At 36.4% G+C, this 20,888-nt stretch overlaps 1 protein-coding gene across 1 annotated transcript in view; it reads left to right on the forward strand.

Annotated features, from left to right (window-relative positions):
* The window catches only part of FTO (FTO alpha-ketoglutarate dependent dioxygenase), a 230,485-nt gene that overhangs the window by 35,567 nt on the left and 174,030 nt on the right, over nucleotides 1–20,888 (forward strand). The window contains exons 2-4 of the mRNA XM_054170174.1: nucleotides 5,709–5,786; nucleotides 10,271–10,931; nucleotides 18,233–18,376. Coding sequence (XP_054026149.1) covers nucleotides 5,709–5,786; nucleotides 10,271–10,931; nucleotides 18,233–18,376 — 883 coding nt within the window. The remainder of the gene's footprint in view (nucleotides 1–5,708; nucleotides 5,787–10,270; nucleotides 10,932–18,232; nucleotides 18,377–20,888) is intronic.

A 20,888-nucleotide genomic window follows, 5' to 3' on the forward strand; every position in this document is an offset into this window, starting at 1 on the left:
TGTTTAAGGGAAAGTCTGTTTATCATGTCCTTGAAAAGGACAAATCACAAAGATTGAAGAGCAGAGACAAAAAGCATGGTGTTGCTTCTGCAGCTGAAACCCAGGGCACTGAGCATACCCCTTCCTTCTGTGTGTTCTCTCTGCAGTGATTTTGTTAATTGTGGCATAGTTCTCAAGAATTCTCTTGCAAACACAGGGCTGATGGATTTTCAAGTAGGTTTGTGGTGAAATGCAACTAACACAAAAGAAAAGTGTTCCTGGAATACATTTCCTTTAATCTTTAATGCTCTTAACCATCTTCTGTCTTCTCATTCTGGAGTGGAGAATACAGTTAAATAATCAGGGTCTGGAAGGCTGTAAAGGTCTTCACCAAATTCGTAAGTGCTTTTATACTTCTGTAGTGCTTAATGTGCTAATAAACTCTCTGCAAAATAGTTTAGCTCTGTAAATATCAAGAGTCAACAATATCGTAATGGCCTACGAAGATGTTCAAATACTATGTAATGGGCATGACAGTTACAGTATGTGAAATTTAATGCTCTAGCTCTTTATTGATCTTCCTTGTAGCCGATTGCATGGCACAAGCATTTGCACTTTGCACCTGCTCTTTCTACATTAACACTGTCTTCAGCGGTGTTATCATGGGGATTTTGGAAGCCACACTTCATACTAAATGTAAGTATTTAAGGAAATAACTTCTTGGTTTTGTTGTTGTCTTTTATTTTTGTTTCTTTTTCCCCAAGTATCCATTTGCTTTTCACTTTACCTTTCACTGCTGTTTCTTCTGGGTGATGTTTTAACACTTAAAAGCCTCCTCCCTCCCCTTCTTTAAAGTATCCTTATCACACGTTGGATACTTCTACCATTACATATCAAAATATATAGAGACCAGAAATCCTGTCAGGCTTGTGACTTTATGAAAGTTAATAAAAGCTGCCAGAAAATTAATTGCCTCTTTTAACATACTGGTTGTTCTGAGAAATTCTGTTAGTGTGACCTAACAGAAAGTGTGTTTGAAAGTTCTTTGTCTGCATCTACAGAAGTTAAACGTGTCACAGAGGTCTTGAGCTGTGTCAGCCCTTTGTTTTTCATTCTGGAGGTCCTTGGTTCATTTTCTGGATTCTGGTCAGCATGTTTGCTCCTACTTTGCTGCACTAATTTGATGTTACACTCCAGTGAAGGCTGTGCAGTTCCACATTGCAGATGTGCAGTGTTTCCCAAAATGTTGTGATTCTTAATACTTCTGTTTCCTTGGGTTGTTCAAGGAGAAACAGCATCTTACTTCCTTTTTCATAAGCACCTTTTGGAGCTCTTGAGGCTACCCAGAGCTAGCACTCACATTTTGGTAAACAACATCAGTAATTTCTTGGTATCATTGGAACATGAGAGGTCTACAGACAGGAATGCTAGTTGTATCCTTGTTTCAACATTGAATCTTTTCTTTGTTAAAGATTGGTCAAACCTACTTGGTTTCTTGAGACAGAGTGTACAGGGCTATTTTTGCTACCTCGTGCAGAATCAGTTATTGGTGACAGTCATGAAAGTTCTTGTCTGCTGATTTATTTGGACATGATCTGGTTAGGGACTACTTGATTAAGGAATTTAATTTTTCAGCTACTGTTGGCTATTTCTTGGTGAAACTATGCAAAGCATCACATGCAGAAATGGCCCAGTGTCCTTATCTATCCCTTGTGGTGCACAAACATGTTGATCGAAAAGAAACAGTTTCTTGGGTCCATGTATTCTCTTGTGTCCATATGTATAAGAAGAATGCTGAAGAACTGGAGATCTGATAGAAATTTGATTATTGCTTTGAAACAGTTTGAGTGTTCTTGCATCTCACCTAATAGATGATCCATTTACTAATACCTACTGGAAGAGGATGCACAAATGATAGAAGGCACAAGAAATGAATGATGGTGGAAATGGTATTGATGGGTATACTAAGGAGGCTTAGGGGCATGTTGTCAGAAAAAAAAAAGTGGCCATTTGAACCCTTTATTTCATTTTTTAATATGATCATTTAAAGTGTTAATCCATGTGTGACAAATTTTCACTCAGCTGAGTAAGAAAATTGCCAGTTCTGTTCCATTAACAGCCACTAGCTAAAGGAACAATGTTTCTGTAGGTTAAAACAACAGTTAAGGGGCCCTTAACACGTCAAGGTGGGGAGAGAGGGGATACTGGTAGTCAAGCCATTTTACACACCTTGCTGAATTGCCTCAATGCATAAATTAACCCTGAGTTCAGTTACATCAGTCCAGTCTGTTGTGCCTATGCATGACTGCTCTGTGTGTGTGTATCTGTGAACCAAAATCTGGGCCTGTTGATTTATGAGAAAGGGTAGGAGGCTGAAGTGTTTAAGCAAAGTCAAACAGTACCTGTGCAGGAAAGAGTATCAGGCAGTCCTTTAGCAGGCTGCTTAGTTACAAATACCGGTGTTAGACTTGAGGTCTTTGCATTGCAGGAGGTTGTTCATTTATAATTTTCATGACCAGATCACTTGAACTGCATCCTACTACTGCTGTCATTAGGCTTGTTTATTCAGTGGGAAAGCAAGATGCATAATGGTTATACTATATAACCAGCATAAAGTATTGTAGTATAGTTAGGAAATGGATTTATGGGCCATTAAGTATTGTTAGAGAGTTGTAGATAGTTTAAATGAATTGCTATATTATGCTAATAATGATGACAATGATGTGAGTTTTTGTCCTTAATGCAAACATAGTTTTGGCATATGGTTTTGAGAGGCCAGGTATTGGTTGCCAAGGGTTGTACAGTATGGTCATATGTCTGCCAGTATTCTTGACAGGCTGGGTTGTAGAGAGAGCATGGCAAAGACAAGGCTTTTGGTAAGACTTGAGAGTAACGAAGGGGAACCTGGAAATAGAACTTTTTCATGCGAGTAAATAGCGCTGTAAAATTGGTGAGTCCCTTCGTAAGGGACTCTCTTAATAAATAGTTTACAGAAATCATTTTAAGAAAAAAAAAAAGAAAAATCTGAAATCTAATCTATGTGATAATGGAGAAATAAAAGCTGTAATAGTGCATTTAAAATGTATATTATTTTCCTTTTTTTAAATTACTCTAGGTTCATTTCTGAAATCACTCTCTTTAGTGAGCCTTTGAGTGATCTTGGTTGCTGTGAAGTTTTAATGGCTAACACTTGCAAAGCCTTGTAGTTTAAACAAATGTCAACTTCAAAAATTGCATTCCTTCTTTAAGAAACTGTCCCAAATTTGACATCTGTCTTGGGGTTTTTGTTTTGGTTTTTTTTTTTAAAACATGTAAAAGAATGTCAGGAAGAAAGGTCGTGGAAGTTCCTCTGAAGTGGTGGCTTTTTACTAGATGGGGGTTTAATTTAGTGTCACAAATATTTTACTATATAAAGTATTAAGTCTTCCGGCTGTATAAAGCCATTAAGCTCTCACTTCAGAGCACTAGCTCTTTTCTTCATGCATGACTTGAAAGAAATCCATGTTTTATTATAGTTAATTAATAATAATAATAAAAGGATGGGAGAGAAACACAGGCCCTAATGTATATTCTTAGGTGGGGGAAAAAACTGATAGCAGGAATTCCTGAAAAAACAAAAGTTGGCCTCTGACCTTGTGATTCAGGTCTGTCTTTCATGGCAAGATGTATTCCCAGTCCCTTGCTAAGTCTGATAATGGAGCATTCCTGTTAGAAATTTCAAAACACAGTCCTTTCATAAAAACAAAAAGGCAAACTTTTTTAAGGAATAAGGAGATGAGATTTTCCAGAGCAATGAGTAAGTCATGTTCTTTGGCAGTCTACTTGTTTGAATAAAGGACAGTATTTGAACTTCTCAGTGCGTTTTATGATAAGTACTGGAGGGGAAAAAACAGGCTTTTGCTTCTTGCTGTTTTCACATGGTAGAAATTGTTGTGACATGGCAATCTGAACTTTGTCATGACTAGTTTCAGTAAGATTTCAGTGTCATTTCCCTAAAAACAGTGTTTCTAGTACATTATTTTGACCAAGACAATGATCTGTAAGTTGGAAAATGAGTCTTGATTTCTGATTTACTGGATGCTGAAGCTAAGTGGGGCTTCTGTTTGAAACACTAAGGCCTTCACAAGCATTTATAGCACAGGTACTGATTTTTTGGTCTTACAATTAAGAGAGAAGTGGAACCTTTTGAGAATGGTGTTGACACCCTGCAGTGAAATATGTCATCTGCAAAACTTTTTTACACTGTTATGCTTCTTGGCCAGAAAATGTCATTAAGTCCATCTTTCCCTTATATCACTTAATTTGAAAATAACAAACCATGTATGTGTAACATAACTGTGTTTTGGCTGTGACTTTGATGTGTATTAGCTGTGTTTCTGTTACTTCTTCCCCTCTATAACATACACTGTATTACTAATATTTCTGTAAAGGAACATAGACCAAAAAAATAGTAAAAATAATATGCATAGTAATCAATAAATTCCATTCATTACTGTTCCCCCTGCTGAATTTTATGACCAACCATCTCATTAAGAAACCAGTTTAATATTAATAAATGAACAGATTGCTAATATCTGCAGGAATTTCACTCTGCACCCTAAAATTAGGCATTATTAGCAGTATTCATTCCAGTTACCAGAGTCAGATATAGACTTGCTAACACAGCAGCCTACAAAATAAGGTATTTGTAGAGATTTTTCTCCTTTCTGAAGGCCCAAGTACAACTCTTAATGAGGTTTCTCGAGCACAGTGCATGATGACATTGTAAGGCTGGTACACGCAAGATTCTTTCACATATTGGCTTGGCTAATAATTAGAATAAAACATAATACCAGAATAAACTGTTACAGTGTCAATTTTAAAACTGTAACAATCAGATTTAGAAAAATGCTTTTTAAGATGCATGATGCCTTTAATTGAAGACATTTGTTTTAATATTTGGGTTTTTAAATTTTCTTTGGGGTTTGTGTGTTGGAAGAGCCTGGAAATAATGCTTATGTAACAGTGCTTAGACTTACACATCAGCCAGCTGGTATAGCCAGATCTTCAGTCGTTCTTTTTTCACTTTTTGGAGGTATTTGTGAGTAGCTTGATGTTTTTGACATCTGTGTGACAGCTTCTTGCATAAGAGATGAGAAGCGTGTTATACCACCCAGCTGTGTGTATTAGTCTGTACATCAAGCTGAAGAGCGGCACTTAGCCAGATCTGACAATCAAATGTGAACTAGTACTACCTATACACAAGAGTGCATTTTAATGTTGCGTGCTTTTTGCCAAGAGGCTGGTACTTGACAAAGAAATTGTCAGAATCTCTCTTCTTCCCACCTCTTTTTTCCTTTCTTCCCCTCCCCCCCCGCAAGATGTGTCTGTGTTGAAATATTTCCTGTAGTTTAATATGGCTTAACTTATGGATAAAGCAAATTTAATATTTACAGTGATTTCATGTATTACAAATGTGGCAAGCTTTTGGAAATAGAGAACTGCTAATATTTTAGAAAACACCACAACTTAACATGTCCTTTCCTGCCAACTCAGTCTGAATTTATATTATGCTGGGTTTTGCCACTGACTTCATGTCCCCAAAGGCAAGAGAATGAGAGAAATTACATTGCTAGATCATAGAAGTAATTTACATGTTTGTGCCTTTAACACAACTAGTTTTATACTTGGCTCTTGACATCTGGATTTTCAGTCTAATTTTCTGTTTCATTTTTACCCCTCCAAAACAGAAACAAAAGCTTCTTGAAGAACTTGGAGAGAACAGGCTTCCATACGTGACACCAGCCGATGCAGATTTCCAGCAGTTGGTAAGTGTGTTTCTTTTAGCTGTACTTATTTTAAACAACAAATAAATCTTCCTTCAAGGAGGCCCTGTGAAATTTAATATGAAATAGGTGTCCTGATGGCTGGTAACGTACTTGCAGGTGGTAGGAGCCAGGATCTCTAGAACTGGGATATTGAAGAACAAATACTTGGTGAACATCCTTTATTTTTAGGATTTTGCCCCAAGTTACTTGGGTACCAGGTAACACAAGTAACTATGTTTTGTTCAAAGGTACATGTTGTCATTCTTTAAGGTTTTGGGCAGTTTTGGTTTGGTTTGGATTTTTTCCTGAGTTGTGAAGAGACCTATTCTTTGTCTTGGGCTTGGCAAAATAGCAAAAATATTAACATGGACATTTGCAATGATTTGGTTTAATTCTACTTTCAAACAGACTTCATGGCTTTGCTTACAAAATGAACTGTGTAAACTGGGATGCATGCCCCAAGTGAAACCAAATAAAACTAGGCCAAATAGGCACGTGAATATGCAACCAAATAAGCGTACAGAAGAGTATAATGAAATTAATAGGATGTTCTGAACCTATCATGGATCTTTGTAGGTCAGCTACAGAACATATGGCAAGAATTGTAGGTTCAATCAGATCAAATCAGGACACGGTAAGATGAAAAGCATAAGGAAGAACCTTGTAGTTCGAACAGCTACAGCAAGCATGCTTACATTACAAGCATGTCACCTTTCTTGTATTGATATATGGCTCAAAGATATATTGGTAGCATGAGAATAGGTCTGCCTCTTTCCTTGAAAGGATGAACAATTATTTTTTTTTTGCAGGATTCAAAGGCCAGAGAAGTCTAGCAGAGAAGTGTAGCACACACCACGCTACAGAAAAGGAAAGATGCATTTATGGCTCAAATACTGGACTGTGACTCAAACTCCAGTTTTGTGTTGGGATTACAGATGTGATACTGAGCAATCTGTATACTCATCACTGATCTTTCTGGTTCATTTGGGTTGTAGGATGCATAGAGAAAGCATGGTTTTCTCAATTAGTACAGTGCTGACCACAGTGAAAGTAAGTTATTGATTGGGATCTTTAAGAGCTGTAAGGTTAACAATATAAAAACAAATAGCTTGCTATGAACCATAAAGGCACTTCTGTGGGTAAGGGCAAGGAAGAGTCTAGAAGAGCTAGAATAATGTTTTTGTTTTCTTAAAAAAAGTAGTAAACTGCAAGCACATTCTATTCAGTCTAAAACTAATGGTCAAGAAGTTCTCCTTCTGAGATTGACAGCTTACTGTTTTCTCCCTCCTAGTCCTGTGAATATGCCTACTGTTTATTCACTTACTTTGTATCAGTTGCTAAGAGCTGCTATGCCCAACATCTTTTTCCTATCTTCCTAAATCCACAGTCTTTTGGATCTGATGTGAAAAGAGAAGATGGATCCAATGTTGCCCAAGTGGCATCTCATTTGCTCAGTCTCAGTAATCCATAAATATAGACGATAATGGAAACAAGATAAGCAGTGAAATCAAACCTCAAAAGGGTTTAATACATTATTTTTGCACTGTACTTTTTGTGTAGGGTTTGTGTGCGTGGTAGGTATTTTTAAGTACAGGTGCTAATCATAAGCATCACAAACACCTTCTAAATTCTTACTGTGGTTATGAAATGTTACTTTAATCGTGGCTCTAGATATTACAGGCTCCATGATGCTTAAATGTACTACAGATGGAGAGAAAAAGAAGAGTGAGAGCTTGAAGACCACAAAATAACAAAGTAAAATACCACATACAGTTTAGTTGTAGTCTTTCTTTCCTGGAGAGATTTGCCTTACTCCTGTAAGGATCCACTCCTTACAAAGCAGGATCCTTTGAGTATGTTAGACAGGTTAGGTAAGATGCAAGTTTAATAACTACAGTATTCTGTCAAGCATGGAAATTTGTACAGACTGAACAAAACTAAAAAATTGTATTGCAATCAAAACTTCACTGGCATCCTCTTGGTGTGTCTTGCCTTATAAGGGATTTTAGAAATGAGCCCCAAATCCTAGTTTGAAACTATGTAACATTTAAAGGCAATTATAAACAAGAAGAAATCTGTTCCACAAGGCAATTCACAAATACCTGGAGTACAAAGTAGCAGTTGGCTTATTAAGGGTCCTTATTGCTGGTTCCTATCACCTAGGTTTTCCCATAGGGTGATTCTGGGTTCCATACCACCACTAGCAGGGAAAGCATGTCTATATTTAAGAAAATGTGCAAAATTCATGTGAAGAATTGGGCATCATATGTGTTTTTTTTGCCCTGTATTTGCCAGTAACATAGTTGCTTCTTTCTGAGTGACTAGTGAATTGACCTTTAATACTTGCTGTCAGAGTTACAACACAGAGTACATGATTACTCCCCTTCCCCATCCCCCCCAAACAATAAGGTGTCCAGTATGAACCCAGCATTCACCTCTCTTCTGATCCCTTAATGCTTTCCTTATGTACTACATAGCACAGTGACTGGTTGGAGATTTAAAGAAGACCAAACTGGTTTCATGTGATATGTCAGAAATGTGTTTCCACTTCCTGATTTCTTCTGAGATACCAGCATAGGTTTGTTGCTTTTTTTTTAAGGTAGAATCCTAAGTATACTGTGTAAAACTCAATGTTAGAGTAGGTCTTAAGCATGTAATCTTAAAACACAACCCAAAGGTAGCATGCCTCTGACCTGGCTGGCAACCAAATGTGGAAGACATTACCTCTGCAGTTCAGGAGGGGAATGCAGTGTTGTTACCTTTGTAAAATCTGTGTGCTTCCTTTGTAGTGCATGTTTCCAGGCATTTAGTTGCTTTACGTCCTATTGTTATTGCTCTCCTGTTTGTAATAATTGTTTGGAATTTCATGTGTGCAGTTCGTGTCAGAAGTTCAGTATGACTTGAATACATCCAATATACAGAATTGTTTAAAGAAATACTGGAATATTGCTATGGAACTGTTAGTGCACTTACTTCTATACGTGTAATATGCAAAATGAAATGAGTAAACTTTATATATCATGACGCAAATGATCTGTATGATTCTTATCAGCCTAAACCCACACACTTGACTGTAGCCTATCCTTGAAAATTCTTAAAAATTGTAGTAAATCCTTAAAATTTGCAGTTCCTGATTTCAGGAACTTATTATTTATAAGGGGTTTTTTCACTGTACTCTTCAAAGGCTGCAGATACAAAGCACTGACTGAAGCAAAAAGGACAGTTAAGAACCTCTAAAAGAGTAGTTTTAGACTTCTGGCAAGCTCAGGCAAATTATATTTATCAAGTTGATTTTCAGCTCCTTTAACGAAAGCTGGGAGCTAGTGTTCTGTGCTGAAGATTGTGGAAGGACCTTCAAACAGTTATCTGGGACTATTTTCAAGCTTTGTTATTTAAAGTTAAGCATGTAAATACTGTTGTCAGAAATTATCTACCGATACTGTTAGGGGTTGGGTTTTCCCTCCCTCTAGGAAGGTGGTTTAGGAAACCATAAAGAAAGGGAGTTAACTTCACTCTGAAGAATTACAAGAAATGGTGGCAAGGCTTATAGATAAACAAAGATTTATTATGTGTAATCATTATTTTAAAAATAGATTTCCTTTCATATTCTGCTTGTAGTAGAAACAAATGATCCTGTAAAGCCACCGCTTCAGTGCTGTAAGATAACAAGGTGTTACGATGCAAAAGTCCGGGTTTGTGCAGTAAAAAATGTGTCTCCTGACGTACTGCCTGGTTTGTGGCTTTTACAGACACCTTTTTTGGATTTTAAAATTAATTTCCTGAAAGGCAGGTTAAAATCTCACTTGGAAGTAGATAGTACTAAAGTGGTAGATAGCAGATAGTACTGAAGCACAAAAACAAACCAAAAACCAACCAGCAAACAGCCAACTGGCAGGCATTGAGGAATGTGAAACAGAACAGACCAACATGGCAGGGACTATTTTGAAGGTAAAAGTGCAGCACAGCAGAACATTGGTCTTTTTTTGAACTTTTACATTTTAATTTTGTTGGTTTTGCCCTAAAAAATTCTATTGTATAAAACTATTTCAGTTAAGAGTTTTGTGCGTCAGGATGCGACAGAATGGCCTTTCCAACCGTGGCAAAAAGAGGAGTTCCTTTGTTCAGAATTCTGTTGCTTTTTTGCTTAAAGGTAGCACTATCTGCAGATTCATCAGGGGAGCTGATGTGTTCTGCTGATTTATGCCAGAATCCTCAGATTTATTTAGAAATTTGCCCTAATGGTACTCTCTGGTTACACACGCAGCTGGTACGTGGCCACAGTTTGTACAATACATTGGAAGGTGAGAATAAAGTCACAAATACTGGCATCTGTTTCTCCACCCTGTTCTGGACTCGTGCCTGATAACTTGTCAAATTAGTCCTGTCTTTTCTTGAATATGTGAAATACTTTGGTTCCTGTAAATGGAATCATTATTTTGCTGTTTCTGTTACTGGTTTTTTTTGTTTGTTTCTTTCTCCTTTAGTGGAAGACCAAATATTCCAAGCTGATTTTCAGAAAATCTGCTGCAGTACCTGAGGAGCTCCATCAAATGGTACAAGAAGGCTTTCTGGCCTTGCGAAAACACAATTGTTTCTTTCAAGATCTTGTAAGGATCAAAGGAAAAGATTTTGTTACCCCGGTGTCTCGTATATTAATTGGAAATCCAGGATGCACTTACAAGTACTTGAACACAAGATTGTTTACAGTTCCCTGGCCTACTGAAGGTTATGACATAAAATATGGCAGTCCTCAAATACGTGATGCTTGTAAGGCATTAATTAAACTTAATGACTACTTGCATGTTGAAGCAGTCAACGCGCTGCAAGGACAGAATTTGTCTGAGACTGAAGAAATGAAAGATACTACTGTAATAGATAGGGAGCAAAATTTTGCTACTTCTCTTATGGATAAAGAGTCTATTTCAAAAGATCAAAGCAGTTGTGGTGTACCAGAAGATGACTGCATAAGTCTAAAGAACAGAACATCTTATAATGTGACTTTATTAAATTATATGGATCCACTACAAATGCTGTACTTGAAACAAGAGCCTTATTTTGGAATGGGGAGCATGGCAGTGAGCTGGCACCATGACGAGAATCTGGTTGAAAGGTCAACTGTTGCTGTGTACAATTATAGCTGTGAAGGTGAGTGGTGTGAGGTACAACTTGACTGGTGATATAAATGTCTTGAATCCCTAAAGCTCTTTCATGTTTCCTTGTGTGCACCTGCATGTTAGTCTGGAGCTGTCACGTGCTTCTGAAGAAGTTGTACCTTTTTTCCCCATTCAAATCTGTACAAAATATACTTGTGTTTACTGCTGCTGGCATATCACTTGTTCTCTAAGTAGATTTAAAAGCTGGCATGATTAACTTCCTGAAAATATCTGTTTCAGGTTAAAGCATGTGCATATATTCTATCCTGTAAAATGTATGATTGTACCTGACATCACCATCTTTATTGTGTACCATATACAGACTCATTTCTGCTTTATGCTGATTTTTACTACACTTCTTCCATTGGAAAAATCACTTTAGGTTGGTTTTGGATAAAAGTATTACTGTGTTTGCTTGGTAGTAAACACGTTTTGTCTGGGCACGCTATAGTGCTGATGCAGGTTTTGTGAAGGTCTTGCCAACATTTATGTAGTTGGGAAGAGTGGGAGTTTTCCTGTAAAACACCTTTTATCTGACAGGCTTTGCAGGCTCTTAAGTTATTGAAAAACAATTGAAAAGGAGTGTTAGGGGGGAAAAGCATAGCTGAAGAGTCATTAAACATTTTAAAGTACCTTCCACATTTTTATCCTTATTGTAGAACAGACATGAGGATGTGGATTTCTTCTTTTCTAACAATTTATGAACAAAAGCTTGGACTTTTTTAATGGCTTCCAATTTTCTAAATGTAAGATTAGGATTTAGATTTTATTTGAATTTTCAGATGCTCTCTTATGTTTCATAATTCAACTCATTTTTGGTCCTTCAAAGCATGGGAAGAATTCACGTTGGCTTCTCTAAGTTTTGGCTATGACCACGATGTAAAAATAGTAGACTACACTTTCATGTGTGTTGTCTTGTTAGTTTTGTTATTAGTCTTGAAACTGTGGGGCACTGTGTTACTTAATGTTCATCTGAAACAATCACACTTATATTTTCTTTTATGGAAAACATCAACTGGCTGAGCAAACGGAAGAGATTCCCTGATCAGTAGAAGTGTAATTTTGTTCATGAGCTTCTTCCTGTCCTATTTGCCAAAGGTATTTTGTCCATTAAAGTTTTGTTGTTTAATAACACTGTAGATAAATATTTTTTCAATAATATTTTAAGTTAAAGAAACATAAACATGAATGTCTGTGAGGATTTATCACAGAATTTATTTTAATATGCTTTAAACCTTTTGACTTCAATATAAAGGTTGTTTGTGGGGGGAAAAATGCGTCCCTTTAAGTTCAGAATTGTAAATTAACAAACAAAGGAAAGCCACTATGTTTATTCAGAGCTAGTCATTTGGCTTTATTTTAAGTTCAGCAAGTTAGGTAAAAATTATGCTGCTTAAAACCTGCTTCAAATTCTATTAAAATTTGAATGATGAAGAGGTAAATGATGTATTTAGACTAAGATTTTTGTATCTGTGTGTAATTAATAGGTTGGCCACTTTTTAATTCTGTTATAGATATGCATATATATACTTAATTTTGTAATTATGAAGACAAATCTAAATCTGAACAAGACTGAATTCAGCTTGATCACTGTTTAGCATCGCTCAAGTTGGTTTCATCACTTTAGAAGGGAGTTTGAGGTACCTAGCATGGCTCCTGGGCATCATGAGGAAATGTCCTATAGTTTACTTTTATGTGAAAACAGTTCAGTCAGCTGCTTGTGTTCAGGTTGTAATTGTCAGGGTACCTGTATTTATATTTGGCCTACTTATTAATAAATTAGGAACCTGTTCATGCTTTGTGAATATGGCATTGCAATTTAAGTGAAAACACTTGTGTGTTTTGAAGTTTTTAGCCATTCAAGAGGAGTAATTACTACATGACTTTAGAGCAATAAATAGATTCTTGTGCCTCTTCTGATTTCCTATTCGTAGCTTTCAAGTGCTGGTGGTTACATGTTTATACTATTCTTTTCCATTCTGTATCACTTCAATGTGTTGGTGGTTTCTGCAGTTCACAGACTATCAATATTTCTACATCTCATACCAAGCTCTCCATAACTGTCAAGCATCAAGAAGCTCCACATCTTTTAGGACATTGTTGTTAAATTTTTGTATCTTGTGTCGTCTTCCTATTTTCTGTAGACATACTTGCTTTATATACTAGTGTCTTTTATTAATACTTACTCCATTAATTCATGTAGTATTGACTTAGCATTGGACTCTCACTGTGGTGTATAAAAACTATCACAAAATTAGCAGATCAGAGGTGGTCAGCAATTTTTGGTGGAATAGTTTTTCCTTAGATGATGTCATTTGGTTGAATTACTAACTTTCTGGGAGAAAATACCAATTTTGTGAGAAATGGAAACATGAATTAAGTGTGTTGATTTTTGTTGAAGTCATCTTATTGGTCTTTTCTGCTTGGACTTTCACATTGTTTGGTCAGCTTGCAGTTCCTCAACCTCTCACCGATCCTGTGGTACTCCAAACACCGTTGTCAGCCTCTAAGCATGGTCTTCCAGAGCTCCATGGCTAGTACAGGTCTATTCTTTCTTCTCTGAAAACTCACACATGGGTTTTCAGGAGCCCTAGGAGTCAACCTTACTTACGGCAGCTATTTGTTGGACTCTAGGGATGCAAACCCAAAGTTCTGTGGGGTTTTTTTGTTTGTTTGTTCTTTTGGTTGGTTTTGTGTTTGTTTTGTTTTAATTTGCATTTTTATATCATTATTTGTTTGGTACATACTTATTTGATTAAACAGTATTAAAACAGATACTACTGTAATCGAAAGATACTACTGTAATCGAAACAACTTTATTTTCTTGTTTGCTTGTTCAGTGTTTGATGGTATAATGGAAGTTTAATGTTTGAAACTTTGATCAGTATTAATTGAAGTAGAAGCAATTTGTAATATGCTAGAAATTTGAGAGCTGACATCAAGATATTGGAAGAAGCTGATATTCTAATTAGCATCACTGTTTATTTTCTTGTTTCCAGCGTCAAATTATTTCAAAACCCCTACAAATGAGATACATTTCTAATAACAAGATAGGCATTTTACTTAATGTTCATCTCAATAGTATTTGCTTTTATTGATATTAACACCCACTGCATTCCACTGAGTTAAAAGTAGATTATTAAGTGATAAGAACAGATGCTCACAAAAATGTATAATGCATAATGCATGGCAGTGCATGGGTGGTAGTCATGGTGCATACTCCAGAATGTGTGTTCAGTTATTCTGTCACTAACACTATTCAGAATTAATTTACTTTTCATGATATATCATGAAACAGGAATCTCAAATTTTGACCAATTTATGATTTTTACATGCACATTAGCTTGCAAATATCCTCCTCCTGCATGAGAGCATTAAGATGAAAACTTGTTCAGGATTTTAGTATAGTCATCTAATAACCCATTTTTTCCCCTGTTCTGTTTATAAAAGTGAATTGCAACCCAAATAGCTCGACAAGAGCTTTTCTAAAAACTGGATTTTATCCTTGAGAATTTCCTAATGAACAGTTTCCCCCCAAGGTCTTTTTAAGTTTTGTAGGAAGTTTTATTGCTTAGCAGAGCAGTAGTTGGTTCTAAAGATGTTCTTTGAAGTGGAAACTTGTTTCAGTCACCAACTTAAAGGACATGGAAAACAATAAAAAAGAGAAAGTGTCTTTCTCTTACCTGGATTTCCCACAAACTGTGTTTCAGGTTAGATAAGTAGCTTTCTCTAGGTTCTTTACCATATCTTCTTTCTCTTGCTGGAATGCCAACTTGCTGTCTAAGTTTCATGAGGTACTAAACAACTGGCTCTCTTCAGGTAATGATGAAAGGTTTAACCAACCACGAGCTGATCTCGAAGGAGCTTTTATGCTAGTTTCTATTGCAAAATGCTGTTTGTATTTTTTTCACATTGTGCTACTAAAAGCAATACCCTAGTGCTAACCTAATGACAGCTATTTCACTTTACAGTACTTATAAATAAAAGTGACTAAGATTTACTGCAGATGTATGTTTCCTCTCTAAAATAAAAAACCTGAAACTACAGAATTTGTTCAATATCAAAGTAAATCTAAATTTGTAGTTGACTAATAATCCTCTTTATGTACTGCTTAATGTGTAAGAGTCATGGACTACATGTTTGTAAAGGATAAATACAATTGTATCAAATGATTTCTGATGTCAGTAATAGCATGGAAATATTGCCTGATGTAAGAATAGAGATGGTATTTAGGAAATGATGTGTTATTTCTTAAGACACGAACGAGTGAGTGAAATGAGTCTGTAACTTGTACGTTCTGGACAGTTGGAATTGTCTCCCGAGAGAATCACAATATTTTAATCTAGTTACTCTTAAGGATATATTTGAATCCATGTTTTCTAGCTATGCCATCACTGAGTGTATTTAAAAAAAGGCATCTCTCAGGAATGGATGACAGAACATTCTCTATTTTTGCTATAGTGCTTTTTTTTCTCGATATATTTGGACACGGTATTTCAAATCAAACACGAATTGATAAGAATGATGTTGGCAAATCTTCAAAGTTTTGTTCCTGTGAATGCAATTTGTAAGCAAAAGTTAAAATAGTAGTATTCTCTAATTAACTTCTTGTGCTGTGGCATTTCAGTAATGCAGTGGAAGAAATTGTGGGTAGATGTTTTTCCCCACCAGCTGCTGAAAGTAAAGCATGCTCTACTTTTTTCATGTGTTGCATAGGACATGTATATATTGCTATGAAATACACTAATGGGGGTGTGTGTGTGTGTGTGTATCATTAATCACTGAAGATGTGCCCATATTCTTTTAAAATCTGGAAAAATCTGTCAGACTTGGGGTTTTGTGTGTTTATACAATAATGGTCAGGTGGCTTTAATGACAAAGTAGATGTTTAGAGTCCTGTTCTTAGCAGTATGTTGGCATTGATTCCATTATCTAAGAAATCATGTTTGAGTCAAGGTTGTACTTAGGATGTAGCTTTAGCATTAAAATTTGGCTTGTATAGGGAACACTTAGGTTTGAGTGTGGAATAACTCAATTTTTTTGTTTGAGAGACTGGTGGAAAGAGCAGAGAAACCTTGAAAGGCTACTGTTACTTCCTGTGCTGTGGAACAGTAACCAAACTGGACCCAAATTTCACGTTGGTCTGAACCCAACCTGGTAAGATCAGTTTTAGAGCTGGAAGACCCCTGAAATCTGCACTGGCTAGTTAGAAGCATAGTGTTGTGGCTGATTTATGGAAGCTACATTCTGTCTCTTATGGTTCTACCTTAATTACAGCTTTGCTAACTGATACGCTGTGGTAAACTTGCTACCTGTTTGCACTATTTCATTTGGGATGCAAGCGGAAAGGTTTCTTGTAGGCCATGTTCTATGGATCTGCAATGAACAGAATTCAGATTTGCAGACAGTTTTACTACATATCCATTAAATACTACTTCATTTAACCATTTCTTTGTGGTCTATTCCAAAATAAATTCATGCTCTTAAGATGTGTGTGTGCAGGATCTGCATGGTTTGCTCTCAAATATGTCTGATTTAGATGCATCCAAATGTTTTTGCTTAATTGGCAACTGTAATTAGTATTGATCAACACACAGTATCAGTCAGGCTTGAGGTGTAACATAGAGAATTTAACAGCAATGTCTTTTGAAGTAAAAGCTTGTCAGTGCTACTTAGAGATATACTACAAATGTAAAGGTGCCTTTTTTCATGCTCTCACTTTCAGAAGGGTTTGCATTTTAACGCTTGTAGTAGCTTGCTTCCATTTGTTACCAAACTAACATAGCAGGAACAATCAGTTTCAATTGCTGCTGATAATTATAAGGTGCAATAATTGAGAATATAGAGAAAAGGAGACCGTGAGCTACATTTGAACTCTGTACTTAAGCAATAAAAAATTTATCAAACTGCAAAAAATAAGTCATTTTAACGAGCACATTCCAAAGGTGCTGGATTTATGAGGAGACCCCAGGAAACTTTGATTGAAATTGCTGTCTCTGATTGTAGTTCTATATTTTATTGGTGCCATATTGTGAACAGTGCTGCTGCCAAAGTGAATGGTAAAGCAGCATAACAGAGAGAGTTAACCCAGAAAGGTTACCTCTTTTTATAATATCCATGATGTATTGCATTAAAAATGCCTTGAAAGCCATCCTATTTGCAGTTCTCAGAAAACATTTTTCTTAAATTAAGTTACGATTTATCTGAACAGGGCAGAAAATATGAAAGCCCCTTGAAGACTTTAGTATTGATTTTTTTCTGAGTAGTTGCTAGCTCTTGTTTTCTCGCTTGTGTGCTCCTTGATAGAAAGGCCTAGAGCTGCTCCTGAGCCAACACTGCAGCTGGATGAGAGCTACAGCAGTAAAGAGGAGGGAATATGGGGACTGAATTTACAGTAGGAGCTTTAACTAAGAACTTCTGATTGGCTTCTAAAAAGATTTTGTCTCTGATTCCAGAATTTAGACCATATTTAATTAACATGGAAAACTAAAGAAGGGTCCTCTCAACTAAACAAACATTACAGTAACTATGTGAGATGAATGACTTAAATACTTTGAAAGTGTGGATTCAAGGTTGCTCTCTTTTTTTGTCCATATTATAAGAAGTTTAAAATCTGTATTTTAGTATTTTTTTTCTAGAATTAAAGGCATGTGTCTTAGAAATTGCTTCATGAAGACGTGTTTGAAATGGACGGTGACTAACTTAAAAGCAATAATTAGGCATGCTACATAGTTGATGATTTCTAACCTTTTACTGCTGTTTTGTGCCAACTGCTTATTAAAACTTCATCCTCCCTCTGTCAAAATGCTGTTACCTCAGCCATAAAACTGTTACACTACAGCTCCCAAATACCTGGTTATAAATGCTGACTGTATCTTTCAATTTATACTGCAGTGAAGTAAGCTTATGAAAATAGTTTAGAGGGATTAAGCTCTAAATACTGTTTCTATGCAGTGGATTATTTTTTTTCCCCAAGCTCAACGCATTCATGTTGCCTAATGATGAGAAAAATGTTGTGACAAATGTATTGAAGCTTCATTTGCTCTTGCACATGTTATCTAGCATGTCTGACTAATAATTTTGAGGAAAGAATGGCAGATACGATTCCAAGACTCACTCAGCTATGTTGGTCTAAATCATGTTTTGCGCCAATTATTTCACCTTATTTTGCCTCAGTTTATTATTTGGTAAAAGTTGTCTATATTGTTAGACCAGATTTTGCATTTTACTGGTTCTCACTTTGTCTGCTTTCTTTCTGATTTGTTTTCCCCACCCCCCTCTCTCTTCATAAAGGTTCAATCACAGATGAAAGTACCAAACAAAATGTGAAGGGGAGAGACCCAGCTGTTTGGCACGTAGGTTTGAAGGTAGCATGGGACATAGAGACACCTGGATTAGCAGTACCACTTCACCAAGGAGACTTCTACTTGATGCTTGGTAATTTTTAAGGGTTGAGAAGATAAACTTTCTGATGGGAACGGAGAAAAGTACACTTGTATAAATTGCCATGCCTTCCTTTTAGTTAGATCTGGCTAGAGTGTAGAATAACTTTCTTCTACTCTACCTACTTCCAGGCTGTTTTGGGGAACTTTTCCCCACCCCGATGTTTCTTTCACTTCAGAGATAAGAAAGGAAATACACTTTTGGAGCCTTTTCTGTCTGTTGTGCAGTCAGAATGGCTAGTCTGATCAGGTTTCAGTCCTTAAGTTGAATTTTCCTGGGTCTTGTGAGAAGTTGAGCTGTATCTGTCCCATCCTTATATTTGTAGATGCTCTTTTTCTGTGTGAGCATCTGTGTCAGTTACCAAAAAAAAATTGCTGTTCCTGAGTTTGTCCTGTAGAGTGGCTCTGTGTTATGCAAGCAGTGACTGTCACAGTCTTAAAGTTTTTGGTACCATGGCTCTTGAAGTTTCAACCATTATGCCAATCAGTGGATGTCTTACCGTTCACCAGTTTTAGACATGACACTTCTCCTGCTACACTTACGGATATTCAAAGGTTATTTTCTAGTAGTGGGATTACACTAAAATCATAGTGAGCAGACCTGTCATACTCCAAGAGTGAGTCTCAGTGTCTGAAGTGTAAAGGATTAAGCGAAAATGAAATTGAGTTCATTTGTTTGAGCAGCTGAGCTCACACACTAAGATTTTTCCATCGAAAGGGATGAAGCAAGAACTGCAGCTAAGGTTTGTGGGCACACAGTCTGTTGCTTTCTCTTTTGACTTGTCCTTCCCTTGGTTATAATTTATTTCTTTTTTAAAACAAATTTAGTTATAAATCCCACAACTCAAAACACAAACAGTGATTCTGACAAGACCGCGTTTGCCTGTAACATCATGGTAGACATAATCTTTGAAGAGTGAGAGTTACCACAGTGTTCCCTGCTTGTGTTTGTAACTAAAGCATTACGAGGGATGCTATCTGAAGGGCAGATCAGAGGGTTAGCTTAACACATAATATCATGATCATGTTTAGATGGATATATTAAACATTCTTTTGAAGGTGTGTAAGTCACTTTCTTATTCCTATTTAGTGGAGAGCTACTAATTTGAACTCTGCAGGCCAGGTGTTTGAGAATCTTCTGCGTTTCCATAGCCTTTGTATTTCTTTTTCCTCAATTACTTTACAAAAGTTATTATGCAGTCTGAGAGACATGCCTTCTCAAACTGGCCTTTTTATTAGGTTTCTATGTATAGCAGAACTGCTTTTATAATTTCTCTTGAAGTAAAAGACAGTGTGGGTTTTCTTGCTGATGGGACTTATTTTGAACTGACTTTCAAGAGGAGGAATCTTGAGGGTGCTATCTAAAAGATGAAACATGAAACCTCTCAAAAGTAACTTGGAAAAAAAAAAGCAATTTTAGATTAATTTATCTGGTGCATATATGCATCTTATGTTTCAGTCTTATTTCAGTAAGCAGAGTTTTGCTGGCATTATTTTAAAAGCAGTGGCAGCAGCATGCAAGACATTTAGAAAACAATGTTAAGACAGGAGTACTGCAGCTAGTAGTGGCAGTGGATTGTCAGGGATTGATAGGATTGTGGAACATTGACTCATCCAGCTCCAGTGAAAAACCTAGCAGCTCTGCAGGTCTGTTCTTCCAGTTGTTGAAATGTTATAGTGCTTACTGTTTTATAGGAATGCTGTAAAATACTGAAATGTCAAATTCAGTATGTTGCTTAGAAGGTCAGATCCTATCAATTCCCATCCCTGTAATACCCCAACTATTTCTTAGGTAAGAAATTGTGGTAACTTGACATTTCTAGTAGTAACATTCAATTACAGTAACTTGTAAATCCTGGTCAATGGGTCTATCAAAGTACCAAAATGACTAGGGATGCTTTTTAGCGTTTCTAGATAGTATTTAGTAATGTTCATGTTCCTTTCTTTGTTGGCTCTGTAAAATGTTTTTTTGTTATTCTGGGTAGAATTTCAGTAAAGTGCAGTCTTAGATTTACACCTGCATTCTCAGCAGTCCTTTTCAGCTGAAAATCCAAGCAGTAAATAGTTGGTACTAAACATGACGTGATCAAATCCATTCTTCACATAAGCTGTTAAAATAATATAAATGTATTTTATTTGAGCAAAACCAAACAAAATCACTTTCAGTAAGACAGATTAGTTTGTATTTTTTTAAGGTTCAGTTTTCCTTGTATGAAGAAAACAGATTTGGTTCTGCTGCCTAAAAACTCAAATCCGAACTTTATATCACTCAAGAAACGGAAACACTTTAGCTCAATTTAGAATAATATATTGGTCTGCAGAGGAAGTGCATACTGAACCCTGCTGTCTCAAGTACACAGTCAAGGGGTGTCTAATATGAAACGTGTTGGGTGCATGCAATAAATCCAAAACGCGTGGAGGTGAGCAAAGGGCCCCATCTGCTCTGTCCTAGAGCATGCTTAACTAGGGTTGTCATGGTCTTACTATTAAATTGGAATCTTTCCCCT

The sequence above is a fragment of the Dryobates pubescens genome, chromosome 19, assembly GCF_014839835.1.
Source record: "Dryobates pubescens isolate bDryPub1 chromosome 19, bDryPub1.pri, whole genome shotgun sequence".
NCBI classification, from domain to species: domain Eukaryota; kingdom Metazoa; phylum Chordata; class Aves; order Piciformes; family Picidae; genus Dryobates; species Dryobates pubescens.